At 34.5% G+C, this 25,062-nt stretch overlaps 1 protein-coding gene across 1 annotated transcript; it reads right to left on the bottom strand.

Moving 5' to 3' along the window:
* Nucleotides 1-6,783: 6,783 nt before the first annotated feature.
* LOC117329679 (protocadherin alpha-1-like) lies at nucleotides 6,784-24,719 on the bottom strand. The gene is given in 8 exon segments (XM_033887753.1): nucleotides 6,784-8,167; nucleotides 8,497-8,639; nucleotides 8,882-9,246; nucleotides 10,789-10,936; nucleotides 11,559-11,720; nucleotides 21,726-23,285; nucleotides 23,287-24,458; nucleotides 24,564-24,719. Coding segments are annotated over 5 exon segments (3,303 nt in total). The 5' UTR covers nucleotides 24,379-24,458; nucleotides 24,564-24,719; the 3' UTR covers nucleotides 6,784-8,167; nucleotides 8,497-8,639; nucleotides 8,882-8,905.
* Nucleotides 24,720-25,062: the final 343 nt, after the last annotated feature.

The raw sequence follows: 25,062 nt of genomic DNA, 5'->3' as shown, positions 1-25,062 counted from the left end.
ATATATACTAAGTTTAGACTCTGTGAGCATGATTTAGAATTGTTACGTTATCGAATAGATAACTTCCCAAGTCACTAATGAGTCTGTAAAATTCGTAATGTTATTGAAAACAATTTGTTTTTCAATAAATGTCCTAATGGGATCAAGTAAGAGAAACAACACACGGATTTGAACTTTATGGTGTAAATTATCATTATCTAACTATTGTTCGGAAACCTGTCTACACTCGGAGCACTGCAGGGGTGTCTAGACAAAAATGTGTTTGTTATGGAGGCGTAAACGTGTCTGTAACTGATTTAATTGCCATCAAAGAGGTTGGTAGTTGCCATATCGCATGCAGGCCTATAAAAAATGTTTCTTGTGAATGAAAATCGGTTACACGTGTGCATACCGATTCTTACATGAAAATAAATGACATAGTAAAGGCTTTCAGACGTTTGAAATTGGACATCTTTAACGAACTTAAAAACACATCTGGTGGTGTATGTGACCACGCATAGCGAAAGTCGCGGACACCAAATAGAATTGACGGTAACGAAGATATTTGGAATTATCGTTACAGAAACATTAATATATATTTATTCTAAACTGATAATGATTACATGAATTTGTCATACAGTTGTTCAGCTTGACTTAAATAGCATATCCATGCGAAAACGTCATGGTGGCGATTGTTGGGTGCAGTTGTATGCCTCAGAATATCGTTTAAACTGTTCAATAACTTCAAGCAGACAACAAATACATCTGCCGCAGATGGATACATATTGCTACCGAAACACGATATGAATTAGAACCCTGCATCTACGTAATGAGATATCTCGATTTCATACGAAACAAGCTGGACCCTCTGAGCAAGCCGCAATAACAATTGAACTTTCAGTTTTACTCAAAGATATAATTGTACATCACTCAATATATAATAAAGATTCCTTTAAAATGTACCATTTACATAATACAATGTATATATTTATCAATGATATAATATTTACATGTTACATCAGATCACACAATCATAGGTCAAATAACAAGGCTATGTGACTAATTTTCTAACTGCTGAACTTTTTAAAAATAAACAATAGTTATGACGCATGAGGGAAAACTTTTTTTCACATATAGCCTAGTTCTAATAATAATGTGTTGATATACCACGTTCATAATTCCTAACTTTTAATCCCTCGCGTGCAACATCTCTGAACGCTTTTGACACTTTGATTAGTATAACTCACCAAAATTATCTTAAACAATGACAGTAGCTGGCATTGTAATGTCGAGATAACTTAAGGCGACATATTTAGCTATGTATTTCACCTTAGCAAGATATGCTTAATGAAAAGTCGACTGAATTATTTTAAGTCGACCTATCATGATACTATTGACGTGACAATTATTTTGGGGGAAAAATATGAAGTGACAGGAATATGCATTTTTTTAGATTAAAATTGTCATATATAGATTTAAATATTTTGTTTGATTGACAACCCGATTATTGCGTCATCCTGTATTTCGCTACTGGTATCCTGTCATCGAAATGTCCAGTGTAGGCTTTCTGAAAGAGAGTTGTTTCCCTTCTCACAGTCACGATTAGCACCCAAGACGTAAAAGTTTTCTAATTTGTTAAGGAGACTACAATAGCAGAAATTGTACTTTTTCACATTCTATGGTTTATATTTAAATCACGTATACAAGATATAAATCACACCAAATTATATCAATCCTTCTTGTTGCACGCGAGAGGTCTAACTATTAGAGGAAACCAGAGTACCTTGAGAACAGTCCTATCTGGGAATCGAACCCAGGCCAGGTGAATTGAATGTTTGCCACTCCACCATTCAATTATGTATTTTAATAAGAAATATATCATTGATGTTTGCATCTTTAGGATCTGTATTTTGTCTGATGATTAGGAATCCACATTCAAGTTGACTAAATGTTTTACTCCACCCTAATGTTTTGCTTTTAACTCATAGATAAAACCAAAGATTCAAAAAAAAAAAAAATTAATTATCCTTCCGCAAGTATAGGTAGAGGTATCACGTAATTGTACTATCATACCTGATATAGAATACAAAACAAAAGAATAAAAAATTAACCAGGAACTCAAATCAATAAGTTACATCAGACTGCATCGTCAATAATGCAACAAAATATTCCTTCAGAAAAAAATAAGATGCACAAGTGTGATAACCAAGCTGTTAAATTGTATGAAGTTTAGAGAAATGATTGTTATGCGAAACATCTTTTAGACATATGAATTGAACCGCGACGCAACGAGGAAAGATATACAATGTTAAACGTCATTGTTTAGATGTTAAGATTAGACAAAGAACGCGCAGGTGAATACTTTATGCAGAATAGGTATACAGATAAATACAAAAGGAATGACATACACAGTAATTCTATATATATATACTGTAACATGCATTGTTTTATATAGCAAAGGTGCTGAGAAAGGAAGTTTTTACATGTATAACATGTTCATGGGCAATGCACGCAACTCATATATCCGTGTGAAGTTTGCGAAAACATTAATCTCACAAACATGATTTTACTGAACAACTGCAATCAATTTTAATCGTTTTATTCCCCATATGAAGACAAAAACAAATAAAAATTACCTTTGATGCATTATTTGCTAAGAATGGAATAGAAAAATATTTAGTGAAAAATGATACCGCAGTAAATATGAAAAGGTCACAAGTCATTTAGAATTTTGAGAAAAATATATATTCTTATGTAAACACTTGTTTGTGTTTTTAAAACAAAACCTTTCCGCCATTCTTCATTTGTTTCTTGAAGGTATCCTTCTTTCTCTCTCTTTCTTCTATGATTCTTTTTTCCTTTTTAACCGTTCTTTTTCTGCTTTGTTTAAGATATCACATTGGAATTGTTATAGACTGTTTACCATGAGGCCATCACTAAGTTTTGCATATTGATATGTTTTGAGAACATACGTCTAATCCTTTTGTAAATTGTTTATATATGGAATGAAATATATTTGAAATCAATAGTTGACCTGAAATAAGGCAAGATGGCGACATTGTTTATGTTGTATGGGTGAGTACAGTACAGTATATTATACTATACTATATACTGCAAACAGTACTGAGCTACCAGGAATGCTGCAAACAAAAGCTTGTAAAATGTGATTTGACTTAAGTTCGCTAATAATTACAGTATTTTACAATATCTGGATTATGAAAAGATGTTTCTATTGAAAACAGATTAATTTTAGAAGGAGTTTTATTATCTCATCATGTTAATCACGGAATTGATATGTTCAGACACATTTTGACAAGAACATGGCATATGAGTTGTTTGAATTTAAACCTCTATTTGTGAATATAATGATTATTTTAGAATAGGTACCTGTTCTGAAAATTTACATTAAATGCGGAATTTCATCAACATAAATTTCATTAACATTTACATTAAACAAGAAAATATATAGATTTTATTTCGATATCTCAAATTATTTGATAGGCATTCATGCGTAAACCTGCTGAATGACATTGATGACCTCGACGATCTTTCAGACTCAAGCCTGGGAATAAACCATGCCATATTACTTTTATTGTAAAGCACACGCTAGATAATTTGACCTTTGACTGCCATTTGCGTGACGCATGATAGAGGGGTTTGAAAATATCAAACTGCATATTGCCAGTGAATCTATAGTATGGATTATTATTACAACATTGACATTTTAACAATGACCTTACTGATTAGTCCACATTAACGATACTAGTAATGTCTAAATTACCCGACGATAGTCCCGTGCGAGGTACCCAGTTGTGAATATCAGTAACTTGTAGTTGCTGTTTTTGACGTTGTTACATACCCATGGTTAATAAACCTTATAATCTCGGTTATTACAGGCTAATAACGAGTACCGTTCAATACTAATTGCCCTATTAGAGAGTATGGTTAATGGCCTGTGACGTCATTATGTCTCACGTGCAGAGTAACGTCACACTTGATTAATTCTTAATAACTAGGTACACACTTCAACATGTAATTTAAAGACTATTATGTATAATGAAAATCAAATAATGTCTTCAAATTTGTTTTCTTTTTACACCAAAGAGAAAATTTTAACCCGTGTTTATAAATGCTGTGAATTTGATTTAGAATAAATTGATGTTAATATAAGTATAAAATAGTTCACTTAACAACAGCCTATTTATATAAAGTATACATATATATAAAAGATTAAACTGGAAAACAACGCATTATTTGTTCACTTTCCCTAGTAAACAATTTAAGAAAGCGATGTCATTGACAGTTTAACGGCGGTCATGCATGAATGAACACCTGAATATCATTAATAAACAATTAAACCCATTATAGTCTTCATTTGCCGATTTTCTTTGTACAATCAATTTACATATGTTTAGAGCGATGGGATGTGCGCCAAATCATACATTATATTTAGTCAAGACAGATGTGATGATTTTATATGTAATATGTTAATGTGCTCTACTCTGTACTGACGCCCATTCGATAGTTTTATTTAAATATCAAAACAATTATATCTACGTTGTTTTCAATTTCCTAACATAGTTCGAATATTTTATAGTAGTGTGTTTAGCTGCTGGCTAACGTTGTGAAGTAATGACTTGGGTTTGTCGACAATCCTGGAATGAGGTCATTGGCTTCTTTGTAGAGATGTATGTATCACAACCATCCATTTCGTGGTAAGGTTCTGTCTGAAGATATATTAACCAATACTTTGCTTCATGATAAGATAGCATAGTTCAACACGTCAGGACCAAAAGTAAATAAGTGATTGTTTCGAAAATACAAACAAACGGAAATGATGGCATTCCAAAAAATTGGCAAGAAGAGAAAACAAAATGGAAAAGCAAAATTTAGAATGATACAATGAGCTCTTCAGTAATAAATAACACAGTTTTTGTGAATTTTGTTTGTTTGTTTTTTTGTTAATAGCTATTCGCTCGGAATCACTATTTATATGAAGAAGAGGTCGATATTTTCTTCATAATGTCAGTTTAGATACCTCCTGCAAAATTCAGTACATACATCTATCAAGAACATTTAGCAAGACATTCGCTTGATAGATGACATAATAAAAAAATCAGGAAAGTATGATTTTTTTAGGAAAGAATAAATATTTGAAGACAAAATCTTGGTATACCATAGGTTTTCATTTGTTATTTTTCAATGATCAGTCTCCTTACGTTGATTTAATGTACGGTATGAAGCATATTCGCTATTCATATAGTTGCATGGGTCAGATTTGTGCAAGAAACGCTCTCCCTTGCGGAATACATGGTCCACCTCTAGTGTTCCTGTGGGCATCCGTCTTGTTAATTTTGTTTTGACGTCTCCCGGCTTCGTACTTTTGAAAATAAACAGATAAATATCAATATATTTCTTTTCGAAAAGTGACCCAGAATCTTATAGAATGTATTTTTTTACTCTTAGTCTTCTGAATTGTCTTGTATGTGCTAGTAGAGATTTGAGATTGAAGCTATGTCCATATTTTGTTTGCTGTTTACGATAACCATATATCTATATATATCTAGTGTTGTGTCTCATCTTGTCTAAATTGTTGTTTAGAGTTTGTGGATACCTGATTATGCTTGTCCAGAATTTACATATACAGTTATGTACTAAAGACCCGTCCCTTCAATTCAGGACAGGCCATTTACCTTAATGCAGATCAAGAACTTTGTATATTTAGTATCGGGATACACTACACATAGCTAGCATTACTGAGGTTGAGCAAGGTCATTCTCGAATTTATGACCAAAGGCAGGGGTGTGTTTTAGGAGGATTAGACACGTGTTAAATAAAGACGATATAAGATTATTTACTGTCAATTAAAGAAAAACTAAATATGTAATCTCTACACTTACAGGTGTTTGAAAATCAATTCCTTTTATAAAGAATAACAGCTAGTTTAGATACTGATCTTCTTTTACCTTCGAAAGAATATATTACATATATAATCACTACAGTTTGCTTAATATGTTAAACCGATTGATACCGACATAGATACTACCATATATGGTCACTGGCCTATTATACAGGTCACGTGAGACATTATGGGTTTACCATGGATTCCTGATCATAGGATTTTTATGCTGATATCAGTACTAATAAACTGTAATTGAATTTTCTAAAATATCTCTCTATCATTTAAATGTGTCATCAGGATAAATAAGCACACATTAACATACCAATATGTTGATTTAATCATGATATATTAAGAGCGAAAATTGATCATATTAAGTCGATGTATGGAGAAGTTGCATAGTTTAAAAGATTAGCAAAATGTTTAGACAAAAAAATATTATATGACTAGTTTTTGTTAACACATCCAAGAATTAATCGTGAAATTGAAATATATGTAGTAGTATATGTTTTGTGAAACGTGTATGAACTTTTATAGTAAACAAATTATAAACTACATATTTGTGGTGTTTAAAATACCAGAATTCACTATACTTTAAGTGTATCATTGTCTTGTTTGCCTTGGGCCATATGAAATATGTACTGTATTATAATTATTTATATTTGTTTAGATAGGCTAATGTTGATACGACCAGACAAAGTACGATAGTAACTAATATAGCACTTTCTTCTTGTATCTGAAATATCATCATCAATCATCATCATCATCATCATCGATAGAATGACGCCACCTTCTGAACCGTCTCTTGAAAATTAACAATAACATTTGATATTTTTTATAAGATTTTATTGGTTTTTCAAATATAACAACCCTTGAAAAAAGTTATTACATGTAGTTTGTTTTTCAATTTCATTTAGAAAAATATAATTCATTCTCACACAATATAACGACTTTCTCGCATAGGCACACTTATTCTCACATCTAACGTTGGAAGATCGGACATCTTTGTTTGTGAAGAAATCGTTATTGACATAATTTCAAATCAGATTCGAAAAGTGTGTATCTTTGTTAAGTAAAGCTTCATGCAACAACTAATCGTTTTAACACACTGTACCATACTGATCATGCCAAGATCAATTATGTAAGCAAATGTCAATAAGCTTAACAACTATTTACTTTGAATGATTTTGCCATTTTAATGTTCAGTAATATTAAGAAGAATGAACCAGTAAAATGTTTTCAATATTAAATACCACAGCGTCAGCACATCAGAAAAATTAAGATAATGCGAAATGAAACAGCAACGACTGAAGTGCCTATATAACTTACAATTATCATCTCCTGGAAGCGACTTTGATGTGGTTCAAATGAAAGATTATTGCCCAAAACTATAAGCTTAAATAATACCTATAGTCTTAATATGTATACTTGTTGAACCTACTGTAAACGTTCTAATCTTAGCGCACGAATATCATTTGCTATAGAAATAGAATGTAGAATCTGTAGCCAGCTTAATCGTAATTTAGCGCAATGCTAAAAGCTTCCAGTGCGGAAAGAAGATAACCACTAAAATATGTAAGTTTACGGCATTTTATATCGATTCGTTTGCTGTAGCCTTTGTCTTTAGTTTTGACGTCGTGGTACACTTTTCTATATTATTTCACAAATATTTCTTAAAACCTATTGCAGAAGGTTCGCGATCGATTTAGGTTCCATATCTTCCTGTAGATTATTTCAAAATGGTTTTAGACCTGAAACACATTTTTGATATGAAAAAAGTTAATTATGACTTGTTCGTGTAAACAATATTGAAAATATGTCCTTTGAAATCCAGCACAACCACACAAAAACGAGATCAACTGTGAGTTTGTCAATAATATAGCATAGCACTCACAAAATATGTTTGGCACAAATTGGGTAAATGTTTATCACTTGTAGTCTTGAACACATTTAATACTGCAATAAGACACAACTAGGGACTGTATTATCCATAAGAATGCGTAAAAGTCTGTTAGCACCATCAAGACGAAGTATTGTCCCATCGTTTCGGAAATTATGCATTGAAACAGTTAATGTTCTACTTCGTGATTCAAGCACCAGGAATAAAAGTAATCAGGATTTTCTTGTATTGGTAAAAGACAGACGTCATTCCTCTGCCAATGTCGAGTTTGATATTCTCTTGTTGTCGTATTCGGGGTTTGATTCTCACAGTGATGTAAAGGAGAACAAATACCTCAAACATTTAATTCATATTTGATCTTGTTCCTTTTCCTTCATTTCCTCTGCATTCTGAAATTATAAAAACGATTATACAGATAAAGAGGAAAAGAAAATGTAGCGTAATTTAACGTAAAATGCACTCAGAATTGTAAAGAATAATCTCAATGAATAAACTAATTGATTTAACTAATATGTACAATCCGTATTATTTAATATCGAAATTACCCGTATAAAAAATCATGGTTATACTATTCGGTTGGTACTGTTTCACTATTTTTCCACAATACAATAAATTGTGGTAGATGTTGAATAACCTTACATCAACCAAGAGGATAATTCACTCTTCCTATTTTTCCTAAAAGACAGATACTTCGGCATCGAGTGAGTAATTTACGTACCTATCTTGAAACAGACCCCGCAGTCGACTTGGCGTTAGGATAGACGGTGATGTCTTGGCACTTTGGCAGGCGTGGTTTGGACGGCAATCTAATGACACGATGGGACATCGTTATGGGAGACAGGAAATATACCCGAAACCCACCTGGAAGGTAAGGAACATTTATGAACCAATCATCAAACAAATTCATCAAAATATTTATAAATCTTGCTAAGTAGTTATTATTTTCCTTAAAAGGTTAATATGGTCGAACTAGAGGATAAAGTTTTGATCAATAACGGCATAATATTTATCATTTTCCAGGGACATTTTGACCACGTGTGAGATAATTGTATAATTATTAAATTAACTGAATGACAATACATCAAAATATTTGTTCCACTTACCAGTTTTGGTCCTTGGACCTGATGTTATACAATGCATTGTCTGCTTGGTCTCACGACATCAACATATTCGTCCTCGTGATCCAACACGTAACTTCCGGAAGTCGTTGTACTGTCGTCGTTTCCACTGAGTATAAATGAATTTCCGGTTGGAGACACACCTCCAAATTTTATGGGAGAAAGTCCATCCTGATTACTCTCATAATTAAAAAATCTATCCCCGAATGATAACGGAGCTAGCGTTGGCTTCATATGATTTAATTGTCCATAATCATGTTCCGGAAGCGGAAATAGATCTTCACGCATGCCCGCATTTTTTGAACAGCTTCTGGGTGTGCGTTTTCCTCTAGGACTGTGGGCTAAGTGATCTGTGATACCATAGAAAGAAAAAAAAACAACGTTATTAGATATTCACACTCGCAATATTTGAATTGGATAAGAAATAATTTATAAGGAACAACTAGAAATATATCTGTCAGGGTAACAGGATTTATGAACAATTAAAAAAAGAATATAGAGAACGTATATATCATAATATATTCATAGTTTCATAGACTTATTTATCTGATGATGAAACAAATATTAAAATTACACATGTACAAACATGAATTATATCAAACTTAATTCACTTATGTCAATAGATATATATATGTTTATTAATTTAAATTCTCTTAGCGATTCTTGTGATCGCTGATGCGTATATTCCGAATATGATTTTATTTCTTGTATGTTATCTTTTTGCTTTGATACATTTAGAATATTAAACATCCACTTTCCTTAATGTGACAGTTATCATCAGATGTCCCCGTTAATTACATGTTAATAACATAACTCCCTCTCTTGTAGAGCTTTATACCAGGTACATCTCTACATACAGCTTGAGTGTTTGATCTCATCGCCTTGTCATGTCAGTCGTCAAAATTTTAGCCGTTAGTGTATAAACTTATGTATATATCGGGGCTCCAGATACTCATATATTTGTCAGCTTAAATTAGCTTAAACCAAAATGCTTCTGATCGTTCATTTTGAAAAAAACACAAACACAAACAGAAAAAAAATGATATTGTTTCATACTTCTACTCTCTGACTTCAATATACATTATGTTATATACTTATGCATACGTATTTGTATTAAACATTAAAAATATGAAAGGTATTTAAGAGAACCATACCTGATGTGACCAATATACACTTCAGGCGCCTGAGGATTATATGAATCAGTGATAGTTTGTTATAGAGTTTAGGCGGAAGCATCTACGTATAAATGTACCTGGACGATAAACTCGCTCACCCTCATCCATCGATCAACTATCGACACTTAACGCAAAACATGTCAGTTTTCCAGAAACTTAGTCAGTCTGTGTTATTTTCGTGTTAGAAATCACGCTTAACAACCCTATGGTGTAAACGTTTAAAATCTCCTTCGCAATATTCATTAAAACCCATGTTTTGATTTCTGGTCAATATTAGAACATTGTGCAATATTCTCGGTATATTTCTTTTAAATAGTTTTTGAGATGTTGTGAATTTGAATTGCTATACATAATTTTATCACTGTTATCACTGATATGTAAATTTTTCAAGTTCATATCATTATTCATCTCATCTAATACCCATGTAGGTTATTTTCTAAATCATTTGACTTCAAATTATACTCCTAAGGTATAACATAAAACGATAAATTGTATGCACAATTAAATAGCTATCTAGAATGTATTGATAAATGCAATTTGAAATAAGACTACTGAATCGCCGAAAAACATGCATATACTCATCATATTGATCATGTTTGTAGTGAACACTGAAAAATTTAGTAGTTCACAAAATTAAAATGTGAAGAACTACAACATCACACTTGGAAAAAGATGGATTTTGTTTTTAATTCAACGTTCACGATTTCCGAAACTTACCGAAGTCTCCCGAATATGAAAGGATGCAGCTGGTATTGATTTCATCCTCACTACCGCCACGCCCACTATCGCTTGTGTTTGCCTCGCCAGACAGGTCGCTATGGTTATCCGCCTCCTGGTGAGTAATGAGTCCTGACAAGGGAGGCGACTGGAGGACAAAGACAAGGTCAATATGGTATTAATGACATATAATCACGTATAAATAAATTCTTTGAAATTGAACTTGATGACAGCCCATCCAAATATGTTCTATTAGAAATGTTTAATCTTGCATTGTAATGAGAGACTACCAAGGAAATGAAAGGTTAAAAGGTTTGCAAATGTACATTATAATTTTTATTTCTTTCAAAAGAACCCACATTGAACTGAAGTCGATCAAATAGAAACATTTGAGCTATTAGCACAATGAAATACCACAAAAGGCGACTAGTGCAGAGGATTAACAAACCACATATTGCCATATAAAACATGACAGTGCGTGACTGCCTAAGATAAAGCCCTTTCAGATTCATATATGTTCAGCAAAAGATGCGAGAGATTCAACAAACAAAAAAATGTCTGAAATATGGTTCCAGCAGATATATTCATTAAATAGCGTCAGCGTAGCTGCCTAAAAGTGACGGATAATATTATTTCTGGCATATGTTACTGGTAAACTGGAGAAAGATGCAAGATTTATTGACAAATTGAATTCGATATTGTAACTCATCTTTGTCTGAACTAGGGTATACCCGTGTTTATGTGTGACAGATGGCGACAAGTTTACCTACCATATGTGACACGGTTGACCGATTCTTGGAGCCGCTGGGCGAGGTCAGTAGAGCGTTGCGGAGCTGGAGGCTCGTGAGCTGGTGATGTCGCCGATCGCCACTGTCCAGACTTCCCTGTCCACTATCGCTCTCGTGACCACGGTCCGGACTCTTCAAGGACACCTGCAAAACACAAATATTGTACATATTAGCATAATAAATTAAAAGTAGTGTATAACTACAATATTAATCTGAATATCTAATCTATAAATCCACATTATGGTGATAATTTAATGTGTGTAGTTATACATATCAAAATAATCAATGTAATACCCAAATACGTAAATAGTTGAAACACGAATTTTCAACAGATCTATAAAGATAATGAAAACTGCAACAGCAATATGATATTGTAATAATTATGTTTCAATCTTTAAACCTATTAAAGTTTTACGCAATCTTATTGATCTCAATATGAGTAAGCTTAAATCGCTCATGTTCACATTTCATTATGATTTATTGCTCACGATTAAGTCAATTCAAATATATCAAATTGCAAATTTGTAAAATCTACGTCAATCAATTTTGAATAATTGGGCTAAATACTGCAACAAAATTGACAGTATATACCATTCATGTCAGAGCCAAGGTAACCCAATATGCAAATTTATGCAGTGATATAATATTATAATTATAAGCATTAATTGCATGTTAAACATGATATTCTATAGTACGTTTCGACAAAATTTGTCAGGGCTTGATAAAATTCAGTTTTGTGTATGTATTATTTGTCTTTATACGTTAATATCATTCAATATTGATATAATTTATCTATAACAACACAAAGTCACGTGACTTTGTACGAGATTTGTATCTCTGATATAACTTCAAATACTCGCCACGAATACACCCACAGGGAGCTGACACAAATTCCTAACCCATGGTTCACATAGATGTATTGTACGTATCATCATATATATGGACTATGGGTTTGGAGTTTGTACAAAATTCCTGTGAGTCCTCATCATGTGATCTCACAGAAATCGTTATCATTATATATAATAGCAAAATATTCTGTTTGAATCGGTAACAGATGTCGAATACCAACTGCTATAATAAACACCACAATATCCTTTAGCTAATATTTCTGTTTGAAAAAGGAGGATCGATTCTTTCTAGTTCATATTTTAATATTTTTGTTTGTGTTTACAAATGTTTCACATTGCTCCCGCCCCTATAGCAAGTTCTTTCACCTTGGTCGTTATAGCAGGACATCTGTTCAACATATCCAGATCTCATTTCAACACGAGGAACGATACATCAGCTACAATTGCTAGGTTCCTCAGTTATCCGGCAAAACAACTAGACACATTTAAATATCTTTAACACTAAGTTACAGTATTACGCAACACCAGAGCGACGATTTATCACCCAGAAGTACAACTGTCACCAAATACACAGCATGATGACATCACACTTTTCATTTGATTCCGTATTTACCAGCAGAGAAGATAACAGCTTGAGTGCCACTCCTAATGTTACCTTTAAGTTAAGATATCCGCCATAGTACCTCCTGTGGATCTATAACCACTATAATCTGTGTTTAGAGACTTTATTTGAATATCTTTGCCATTGCCTGTTGTCTTTGATAGTACTGTGTGTGTTTATGTTCGGTGAGGAGGTCTGGCGGGACCCAAAGACACGTTCCATGTTAGGGGGTTTGAAGTCCTGGCTACTGTATGGTAGCTTACCCCGAGTAAATATAATAGTAAACATCCAGTGCTTAGCAAGCGCAACTAACATACCTGATCTATTTGTGACCTAAATCCTCGTCTTGACTAATTGAAATGTTGATCCTGTTCCAGGAAGTAAACAATTCATAAAGGTTTGATTTTCTTTTCCTCACTATTTGTCTATATTAAATTCATTTTTGGCTTTACTGTATCTAACTCAAAGTGTTATAATACGTTATGTCTATTGTACAATCCCACAAAAGAACATACTTCATTCTTAATTTACGTTTTAATTGTTTTTCTTACGTAATAATCTGCATAACATACGTTTTTATCAATTAAATACACACATTGCCTATTAACAAACTAGAGATGTATCAGAGAGGTATCTTTCGGTGTCAATTCAAATTACTCAACACCATGTACTTTTAGCTGATATAAGTAATGGTATACCAGTGACTTATGCAAATCGGCTGTACCCTGTTGCGTGTTTATGTATTACATTGTAGAATTGAATACCAATCCCCCATCTTCACATACGATATATATACAACTAACGGAGAACCCTGTGACCCCTATATCACGTGAACGGGTATTTTGTGATGGGACAAGATAGCAAATGTTGGTATCATATTTCACCAATTTTCTATCTCACTGAAGGTGTCCAGGACAGACGTAAATATTCAGAATGCTTTCGTTTGAGATACCGCGGACATGTTCGGGATAATTGAGATAATTGCTCAGTGAATGGATGTTAGCACTTCAAGCACCCGACATTTTCATTACTAATACAGACTTTATCAGTATGTGTTTTGCATTACCGGCGTATTACGTGTAATTACATGTTCTACTAAATGAGTCAAATCACAGATCAGCATATTAAATCAGATAACACAAGCTAGTTTTCATTATGATCATGAGTTAATTGCTTTATGTCGTGTCATTGAAACTGTTTCTCGACGATTTGATATTAAAGCAATATCACCGTTCAATGTTTGCACTAACAGATTTATATATGAATAACGCAATTACCTTTCTGAAACAGCGGGTTTCATTATCATTTTTTTTTATATATAAAATCATACACTCAATACATGTCTTTAATTGATTTCTCACGATATCAGGAAAAAATAAGTTTTTGAGATATATTCATTGATATTTCGTAGAGCGACCATAATAAATGTGTTGTTAGTTTAAATATTATTTTATTTGACAACAATTATGCAGTGTATATTTAACCTCGATGCATAAAGAGTGGGTAATTTATATTTTACTATATAACCTTGATATGTTGAAACAATAACCAACGAATTATTGCCTTGCTAAGCCTCCACACATTGGTTGATCTTGACTACCGTCGCTTTGTTTAATGTGTACGCATATCTGCATTTGTGTTACAAAACACTACCTCAGACAGACACAGAAAGATGAACGTCGCCAATTGTAAAAAGAATTTAAAACTAAAACTCGTTAAAATATCACTTTACCAATTAAACGTACGGTTACATTTGCTTTAGCCCCCAAAGTAAATACGTTAAATAGACAGAAACCGTTAAAGGTAATTAAAATAGGTTTCAAAATATCCCAGGTTGACTTTATATACATGTATATGTTATCGAAGTCATTTAAATACGTCCCAGTCGAGACCAAGTCATCACTGTAAAAAGGGTTAAAGCCAAGCGCATTCATTAGACGGTGCCGGAATGCATTGTCCCTCCCCTATCTTGTTCCCTTGAGATCAAGGGCAGTGGCCCCCACTTTCGTTTCCTCTACGAATGCAGGGACCCTCCTATATCACTGAGATAGATAGACTATCTACTCAGTAACCATTTAGAAAGGATTTTCCAGGCGATTAGGTAACACACGATCTGTTATTTGTTTGAAGCTTTAGACGTTCTTTCTTCTATTGGTTTAGGTACTTTGACATTAGTTGTTAATTCATCGTACCGGTTAAACCCGACATCTCGCGGTCATATTATTGTAAGGGAAAAATCAATTTCCGAGCACAGGTTACCATATACGGTTTGATCTTGATCGAAAACCTATCAGTCTTCGTCAACCATATTGGTTATTGTCTGCCGAGTATGTATAATAGCCGGCATGTACATGTCTAAGATGGCGTATAATAGATTTTATATTGAATCTAACATCTGTTGTGTTTTTATTGGACCATTATATTGGTGTAAACTCTCTCACATACCAAAGCGAATCAAAGCCTTTTACATGTTGTTTCATTATTAAGTTCCAAAGTTTCGATCATATTTTTCTGTATAAAGCTAAATCTTTGATGTATTTATAATCACCGCGGTGGTATAAGACTGTCAGTTGCTGTAGGTATATTTGAAATAACCTTGATTTTTCAAATTTTAAATATTGACATGACCATTTTGAGTTATCGTGTAATAAATCTCAAAATAACATTCAAGCATTTTCACGATAGTGATCACTACTCGCTCCCTATCCTACAGACCACCTAGGTTTTCCTTTCCCATAAGCATGAATGGTTCCGAAGGTGAAGAGGGCACATTTATTTATGTAATTAAATCACCACCCATGCTATTCTAGAGGGAATATGTCTAAATGTTAACGTCGACTTAGATATAAGTATCCAATTTAATCATATCTATTAACTTATTATATTATACTAATCCCAATATCCAAGTACAGTCATATGAATAGGGTTTTACGACAAATATCGTCCATTAATAGATACAATATTCAATAAGAGCTATATTAGATATTATTGACACAGGGTATTAATAAGAAGTGTTTACTTTTCTGATATGTACGAAATCTGCTCGGCGACAGCTGAAAAAGCGTATTAATATTATATATAATCCAGGCATGTTTTAACAGAGTGATATATGAGAACAGGTGTATTTTAGGAGTTAAATATTGGGTATAACATGTTTATATTAATGATTTATTAAATATTAACAATAATATAACAAATTAAGAATGGAATCTATGCGAGAAAATTGTAAATACCTAGGTATGCTAGATAATTGTGAGCTTAAAAGTTACCATGAAATAAACAAATGCGCATAATTTATATTTCCCACGAGACCAATATAATTATGATAAAATGTCCTTACTGGTTATAGAAAAATATTACGTTCGTCTTCGAGTTTTGAATTAAAACGTAAAAACGTGAACTAAAATGACCATATAAATGATTGATATTATATTCCAGATGTTTCCGCAATTAATACGACGATTGATATATGTACAGTCTAATTAACAAGCGTAATATTCCTTCCATAATTAATACATATGTATTATTTTCAAAAATAAATCATTGCATAAAGAATAATTTGATAATGAAAATTATATTACTGTAAACTAGAGACCTAGTATTTATGTGGCTATATAAACTATTTCTTTAGACAGTTTCGCGCATAAATAAGACGTTAATTTATAATTGCGTTATTAACAGCACTTGCATATGGTTTTATCATGATTTATATATAGTTTTTATGTCAGTCGGTCATAGCTCTTCTCTGTAAAATGTCGATAGTTCGAGGAAATTTGAGCTCGCCAAAATATCTCTATTTACAGTAGCTGCTGTTAATAGTTCCCCTTTATATTCGCAACACAAACCATAACAAAAAGGCACGACAATCGGAAAAGGTCGTTACATGTTATTGTTTACCAACAATTCATTGAGTGCATTCATTATATCATATATACCATTGTAATGTGTTGAGTAAACAAAGGAAATAGGTCTTATCTCTCTCTTAAAGGACCCAGGCTGTACGTTTATAATTATAAAATTGTTTGTCTTCATAAAGTAGGTGTTCTGACTACTATTCAACGTGTAATATGATTCACCAATATTGTTAAGCATTATCACGGTCTCAAAATCCTTTTCAGTCTTGCATTTAAGACGATGTAACTAAATTACCCAAGGGAATTTTATAAAGAATTTAAATGAAATTATATTAGTTGGCAAGATTAGAGATTCAAGTATGAGCTGTTATAAGTGCACCAGGGACAATATTTAAACTGCATTTTTAAATCTTTAAAGTTTTTAAAGGAAGTCAAAGCACTTAGAGTGTTCGCTCCTGGGCGTTTTGACCACAGATAATCCAGTAAAAACGTTTGCATGTTCACCTAACATTAATCCTAGTCATTAGTCGCTGACACTTGCAAAACTCTGCTAATCACTGACATTCACTGGATGCTACGCTATTTTTCAACAAAAGATTAAAAATGTCTTTTATTTCACAAACACACGAGAAACACCTTAGTTCTAGCAGTTAGTTATGAAAGGAATCGTCTTGCCTGCGTCATGGTCTGTCACCATATTTTGAGTTTTACGCGAGGAATGTTTCTAATGTGAGTGACGGGTGTCATATAACACACGAAACACGAGTTCCGGTTATGAAGTCCGACTACCCGGCTTCTGACACTCTCGCTTTCCTTGGGTAATAAGGGAAGGAAAACCTGACCCATCACAATGATTATAGACCGTATTTGAAATGGTCTCCAATTAGCAACACTTGAGAAGCCATGAGTAAACAGTTTATGTTTGATAAAATCTCCATCGCTGTCAAGAAAAATAAACTTAGAGAACCAAATATGACCACACATCACACAAATTAGCAATGAAAACTCGAGTAATGAGCCGCCAATGGATTTGTAGGGCGAGAACTCTCGTGAAGAAAAGATATATAAAATAATTATCATCTGGTTCAGTGACTTTGGTTGACACTTCAACAATTTAGAGGTACGAACTGGAAAGCCATTTATCAGCAATGACAACTATGGTAGTCAGAGGTATTAATCATGAAATCTACTAGTATTTGACCTCTGGTCATTGCGTCAGGACTTGACCATTACGTCGAAGCGTCAGTTTGGCGCGAGGTCTACTTTAAAATGTTAATATCACCATCTATGTTCATTAAAATGTAATTTTGATTTTACGGCAAATTCTTAGTAACGATTTTAATGATTAAGAGAGGCAAGGGGTGTTCCTTTCCCAGTATTCTGATGACAATGAAGAAGTTCTAGTCCACATAATCTTAACCGCGATATATTGTGTTCATCCAGCTTATGTCGAATTGATACATTTTATTCAATTCAGTCGAACTTTTCGATTACACAATCCAATAAAGACGCATGCTACATCAAAGCAAACTCCCTAGAAAGGGTGTTTTATAAGTTACGGGCACTAAACTCCGGAATGTTCCGTGAAGTCCCTCTGTTTTATTTCTTTGGCAGGGTAACAATACCCGAGCATGTAGCCTGAAACTAGAAAACTGGTCCATACATAGAAGACAACGTCCTTGTCATACCGATAGGCATCCCTGAGGTGCCACCCATATAGATCTACTCATCATTAGGTTTGTCAACTTGCGCTTACTCTCAAACAAAAATAACTTGAGTGACATTCTGTGATTTCTAAACTGTCTTTACTCACCCAAGAAACATTTGTGTATAATTCTAAACTGTTTTTACTCACACAAGAAATATTTGTGCATAATTCTTATATTTTGTGCGATCGTTTAATCTCGGAGATGTTTTGTGGGTTCTACGGAGTATAACTGAGTACGATATGTACCCAGTGAATGGAATCAAACTTGATATGGGAGGGGGGAATGATCAAATTGTCGAATTGGATAACAGTCACGTACAATGAATCACCAGCATAGGCATCTATCCTGTCTTGTAAATAGGCGGGTTGGTGGGGAGAGAGTGGGATGATTACTCCATTTTCCAAGACATTTATGGGATCTAGTGAATGGGATATAAATGGGAAATGCCTTGATCGGGTGGACAGAATGGATAGAGCACCCAGGTAAATCATACCCATTGTCTTCCGCACCACCAGGCAGGTGGGGATTTATGAGACACCGCTTCAAATTTCCAGCCTATTCTTTTCTTCGTTTAATAGAAATTGGATTTTTCGGCCATCTAAACATGGGATTGTTTACCTACGGGTCACGATGAACGCGACTGGACCTTAAGTAAATCGGACAAAATGAAGCCATTATAGCCGTGTTTTCTTTAAACATTCTGACACCTCGCACATGTGGGGTAGTGAATTTTACATCATAGGGGGGTGTCTTGCAACAGATATGATCCCTCTGTGCATGATTATCACCCATATTGAGAGCTGCTGACCCATTCTTTATCAGGTGATGGCTGGAGACAGCGATTTAAGATGAATCACAATATTTTGACAAGTTTAAGCTGCTTACTTTTAATTTGTTCACTTTTATGCACATTGTTGAATATGTCTGTAAATTTTAATCGAAATTCAATACTCATACTTGTTTTCATAAAAACTCCTAAAACTATGCATGGTATCCTCGTATCAGATCAATATGTTAGAACTTCAAAATTTCTTTTTGTAACATTCTAGCATAAATAAATACATCATATATTACATAAAATTATGTGTTTAGTATGTATATTAATTAAGGGCTGAGATATAATATTTTTGATTAATATTACTTTGTATCAACTACAGAGATAAAAATTGCAAAAAGAATTAAGATATGATATATGTAAATCTAAGCAAAACGTGATTTGGCATAAATATTTATATCTATTTATATATGTAATATGTGTCTTCAAATTGACAGTTTCATCATTTACAATACCGGCAAACTATAATGAAAATAAAAAAATTTAAAGAAGGACAGACGTTTCTTTTTTATATGACATGAAATTGAAAATGTATTTGAAATGTGGATGTGATTTAAATTATTCATAATCTATAATTCATAAACCAACTATACATATATGATCAATCATCAATCATTTTTGTCATAAAACATTTCTTACAGATGATTTGGCATATTTGTCACGGTGTATGAAAGGAACATAGCTACATGTACACTGTAGGGTAATGGAACAGTTATATCTGTTACAGATGACCATAAAAATACAGGTACATCATTGCTATTTTATAAGAAAAAAAACCATGTCAAATATATAAAACAACTGGTGAGACATGCTGTTTTAAAAACATTTTGACAGGTTCCATCAAGAATAAGTTTAAATGTATGATAAATTGTTGTATTCATATATTACGATTGTTAACGGGTATGGCAACATTCTGGGTAGATGAGTTTTTTATAAGTAAAAACATGTCGAACATGTAAAAATCAGATGAGAGACACTGTTTTAAAAACATTTTGACAGGTTTCATCAAGAATAATTTAAATGTATGATAAATTGGTGTACTCATATATTACGATTGTTAACGGGTATGGCAACATTCTCGGTAGATGAGTTTTTTATAAGTAAAAACATGTCGAACATGTAAAAAACAGTTAAGACATGCTGTTTTAAATCATTTTGACAGGTTTCATCAAGAGTAAGTTTTAAATGTATCATAAATTGGTATAGTCATCTATTACGATTATTTACGGGTATGGCAAACATTCTCAGTAGATGAGTAGGTAGAGATAGTATCTCGAACTGACCCTGGAGGGACTCTGTGTAAAAGCCTACACATTTAACCTATCCTTGTAGCATTATGCTGTGACCATAATTTTAAATCAAGATAGAGGTTAAATGAAAAAAAATTCTCGTTAGTATTAAATTAAGGATCCCAGTCACCTATCTAGAGGAATGTCTTCATTCTTAGAAGGTTTTAAAGTCGGTCAGATATGTCCTAAGTAAATATCGATATTTCACAATATAACTAACTACTTGTTATGATAGATAAGTGCGTTTCACGTTTTAATCTAAATAGACAAATTTGTTCTTGCATTGGACTTCAAGAATTTTAAATGCATCATCGTTATAAATCTCTGAGTAAAGCGTGGTCTTAATGCACTGGTTCAAGAGAGTTATAGACTTGTAGGTTGTACTGTTTAAACTTTCTTCCTCTCAAATTAATCAAAATGCCTTCTTCAAAATAATGAAGTTTTCAATGAAATCTTAATAAAACAATTTGGATAAGGTTTGTGTCAATATTACATTATATTGCCAGCTGATATAATCTGCAATGCAGGAATGCGATAGATGCGGACTCTTCAGATAATATTCTACTGGAAAGAATTGTTTCTTGGCGAAATGCGACTGACTTCATGAAGAATATATTTCTAATTATGAGAATTATTTTAACAAATGCGCTAAAATGTGACGTTACTGTCATGATATATTGGCAGGTCTCAGAAGCCTGGTGTCATACGATAAGATGAGAGGATTTAGATGATGTCTACGATTGGATGACATGAAGATGATAGGATAATATCATTATCGTTTTATGATAGGACCATTTGTATATTTCACTCTTTTCAATAAGGACATGTTCCCCCATGGCCGGAACTGACAGGTCACATAAATTAGTGTTGATCCAATGTTTGGTGACATGATACCAAACATTGGATATTACCTGAAGAGGCTTAAGGCAGTAATTCCTATGTAGAACAATTTATCACGTACCTGATAACAGGTAAGATAGTGGAGTTAAACAGGTAAAATAACAATAACTTACCTGGATAGACCCCGTGGGTAGTTCAGGATACAGGTGACTCTCGGAAACGCTGGACCGACCCCCGGGCATAGTCGTCATGACTCGATCATTGTTACTGAAGCTGACTTTCTTTCTCGTTTCCTGTCTCCCTCGAGGTCCATCCGAATGATCTTTCGACTCGGAATATTTTTGCTTTATTCTATCAGCTCGTTTAATAAGGCAGATGGTCAGTATGATGACAATAGCGATGACAGCAGTTACACAGGAAATAGCTACAGCGATAAGGAAATACTGACGATTCTCTTCCGGTGGTGTGACGTCACCACCTAATCCCTGGGTAGTGACAACGATGGACATGGCAATCTCGTTAATCCTGGGAGGGGTTCCCTTGTCCTGGGCAATGATTCCGAATGTGTATTTCTTCGCATCAGAAACTGTCAAAACCTTATCCAATACAATACGTCCCGAAAGATTATTCAATTTAAAAATATGAGAGAAATTTTTATCCTTCATAAAATAAGTCACCTTTGAGTTCATTCCATCGTCAATATCCCTCGTTTCGACAGTGGACACTATAGTATTGACCGGTGTTTGATACGAGATGACCACTGTGTTATTGTGAGCGTTAGGGAAAACAAACTCAGGATTATTATCATTGACATCCAAAACGAACACCGTCACGTGCGCGGAGTTTCGCAGGGACGGAGTTCCCAAGTCTTCAGCGATGACGGTGAAGTCGTACCTCGCTTTCGCTTCACGATCAATAACCTGGGTTGCTATGACACTTCCGTTTGGCAAGATAGAGAAGGGAATTCCCGCGTGATAGTTAGGATGGAGGAAGTATGTTACCTGGCTATTGTTACCATCATCTTTATCATTCGCCACCAATACGCCAATACTGACATTCACGTGGTTGTTTTCCTCCAAGTTGTATTCAAATGCACTTTCAATAAATTCAGGCTTATTGTCGTTAACATCTGTAATATACATCTTCACCTGGGCACTTCCGGTCAGACTTGGTGAGCCTTTGTCCGCCGCAAAAACAGTGAACGTAATCTGAGTTACAGTTTCTCGGTCCAAAGCAGAATTTACAGATATAACTCCAGACGTTTCTCCAATGCTGAAATATTTCTGTCCCTCGGAATCTAAAGAAAACTCTATTTCTGCATTCTTACCGTTGTCGAAGTCATTGGCAGCTACCTGCATCACACTAGAGGTCAGAGATTTATTCTCTTGGACGCTGATGAAGTACTGCTGTTGTGTAAACTTGGGTGTATTGTCGTTGATATCCATCACGTGAACAATAAACATGGAGGAAGCATTAAGCTGTGGTGTTCCAGTATCGTGGCAGTGAACTGTCACCTCGTATCTGTCCTTGATCTCGCGGTTCAGAGGCTGGTACAGCACCACTTTGTACTCGTGAACCGCGAACTTTTGCAGTGTGAACTTATCACTGTTAATGACAGAGCAGTTCACAATGCCATTCATACCGGTGTCGGGGTCAAAGATGGTAATATGTGCCACAGCCGTATTGAGTAGCGCGTTCTCCAGGATCTCGGAGTCTTCCGTATTGGAAAGAGGGGTCTATACTGATCTCAGGCGGGTTGTTGTGTACATCCAAGACATGGATGAACACCTTTGCCTGTGATAACAAAGGCTGCATTGCATTGTCTGACGCCTCTACGATTATAGTATAACTCTTGCCTGGTTCGTAAATGAGAGACCCGATAATGATGACATCACCAGTAGACTCGTTCATAGCAAATAGTGTAGGAATCTTCTCGGCCTGGTTTGGACTTAGTTTGTAGGTTACTCTTCCATTCCCATCTTGGTCGGGGTCATCAGCGAAAACCGTAGTGATAGTCGTGTTAACAGCGACATCTTCGTTGACAGTGACGTTGTACATCTGGGTACTGAACCTTGGACGATTATCATTAATGTCCAAAACATCAATGGCTACCTCCAGAGCCCCTGTCTTAGGGGGTTCGCCTCCGTCCCTTGCTATAACGTTCACTTTATATGAGCTTGTGGTTTCTCTGTCTAGCTTTCCGTTCAAGACAATTCGGACACTGTAGCTTCCGTCAACGAATTCCTGGTACCCGACAGTGAAGGGGGAAGTTGGGGGTTCTAAAGTGTAATCCTGAATTGAATAGTTACCAGTATCAGCATCCTTAGCGGCCTCTATGGGGATGTAAAACCCCGTGAGGGACCCCTCCGAAATGTCACGTGTTATAGAAGGCACAGAAAAGGATGGAGAATTGTCGTTAATATCCAAAAGGGTTATAGAAACTTTGATTTTCTTGTATAAACTCCCAGATGTAGATCTTGCAATCACCTCTAACTCCAATATACATTCCTCCTTGAATTCACATAACTGTTCTCTGTCTAGTTTCGTGGCGGTATACAAAGAACTCTGTCTCTCATTAATATGAAACAGTGAAACCATTGTATTACCTTGTGTTAGGAAACTATACTTCATGGAATTGAGGTCCGCAGGATTCGCAGCTTCGGAGACTAGGTCAGCATCATCAGCAACATTTCCGAGATAGAAGTTAGCTTGTTCTTCTTCCAATAAAGAATAAGCGACATCCTTCCCCTCTACCCCCGGGGCCACGCACGTGAACAAAACACACATAAAAATTAAATCCAAACTCAGAAATCGTACCACATCCATCGTTTAAGTCCGTTTCAGTGTTTAAAATCCCCGAAATTTTGTCAGCGAGTTCAGTACAACATGCTTCCTCAGAATACAGTCTGTAAATAGAGAAAATAAATACATTACTGTTTAATTAAAAAACAGTTTGGAGATATATCGTTAATTAATCTTTCTAGTCGTGTGTGTAATTAAGTGTACTTTACCTTCTTCACTGTAAGCCCATTTATGTAACTGTCGCCGAGTCTACATAAATATTTTAAGTTTGTGTGTTCATGTCCCGGTGTCTGTGATAATGTATCAAAGTATAGTATACACAAGGTTTAAACACATGTGTCACAGCCGCCAGTCAGTGCCTATCTCTGACCATATCTACTCGCACCTCAGCGACACTGTCTCTAGGCCACGCCTACCTCGCGGTATTGACCAATCAGCGCTGTCGTCGTTCACCGTGTAATAAATTCATCGAGGCGAATAATTCGGATTTAATGTACATCTCGTGTACGATGTAAATAAGCTATAGGGGACTTTTTCTACAGCCCAGCAGTAAACTAAGGGATATGTTTAAAATCTGTACGCATGATTTACTCTGATATTTTCTCTGTCATTCATATTTGTCTGTTCTCAGTCTATCACTCGCCACAACACACAATATTAATTCAGTCAGCGTACACTCGTTTGTTAAGACTCTAACCTCCACTAAGA

The sequence above is a fragment of the Pecten maximus genome, chromosome 6 (assembly GCF_902652985.1).
Source record: "Pecten maximus chromosome 6, xPecMax1.1, whole genome shotgun sequence".
NCBI lineage: Eukaryota > Metazoa > Mollusca > Bivalvia > Pectinida > Pectinidae > Pecten > Pecten maximus.
Note: the sequence above shows the minus strand (reverse complement) of the source record. Positions and strands in the feature narration are given on the sequence as shown.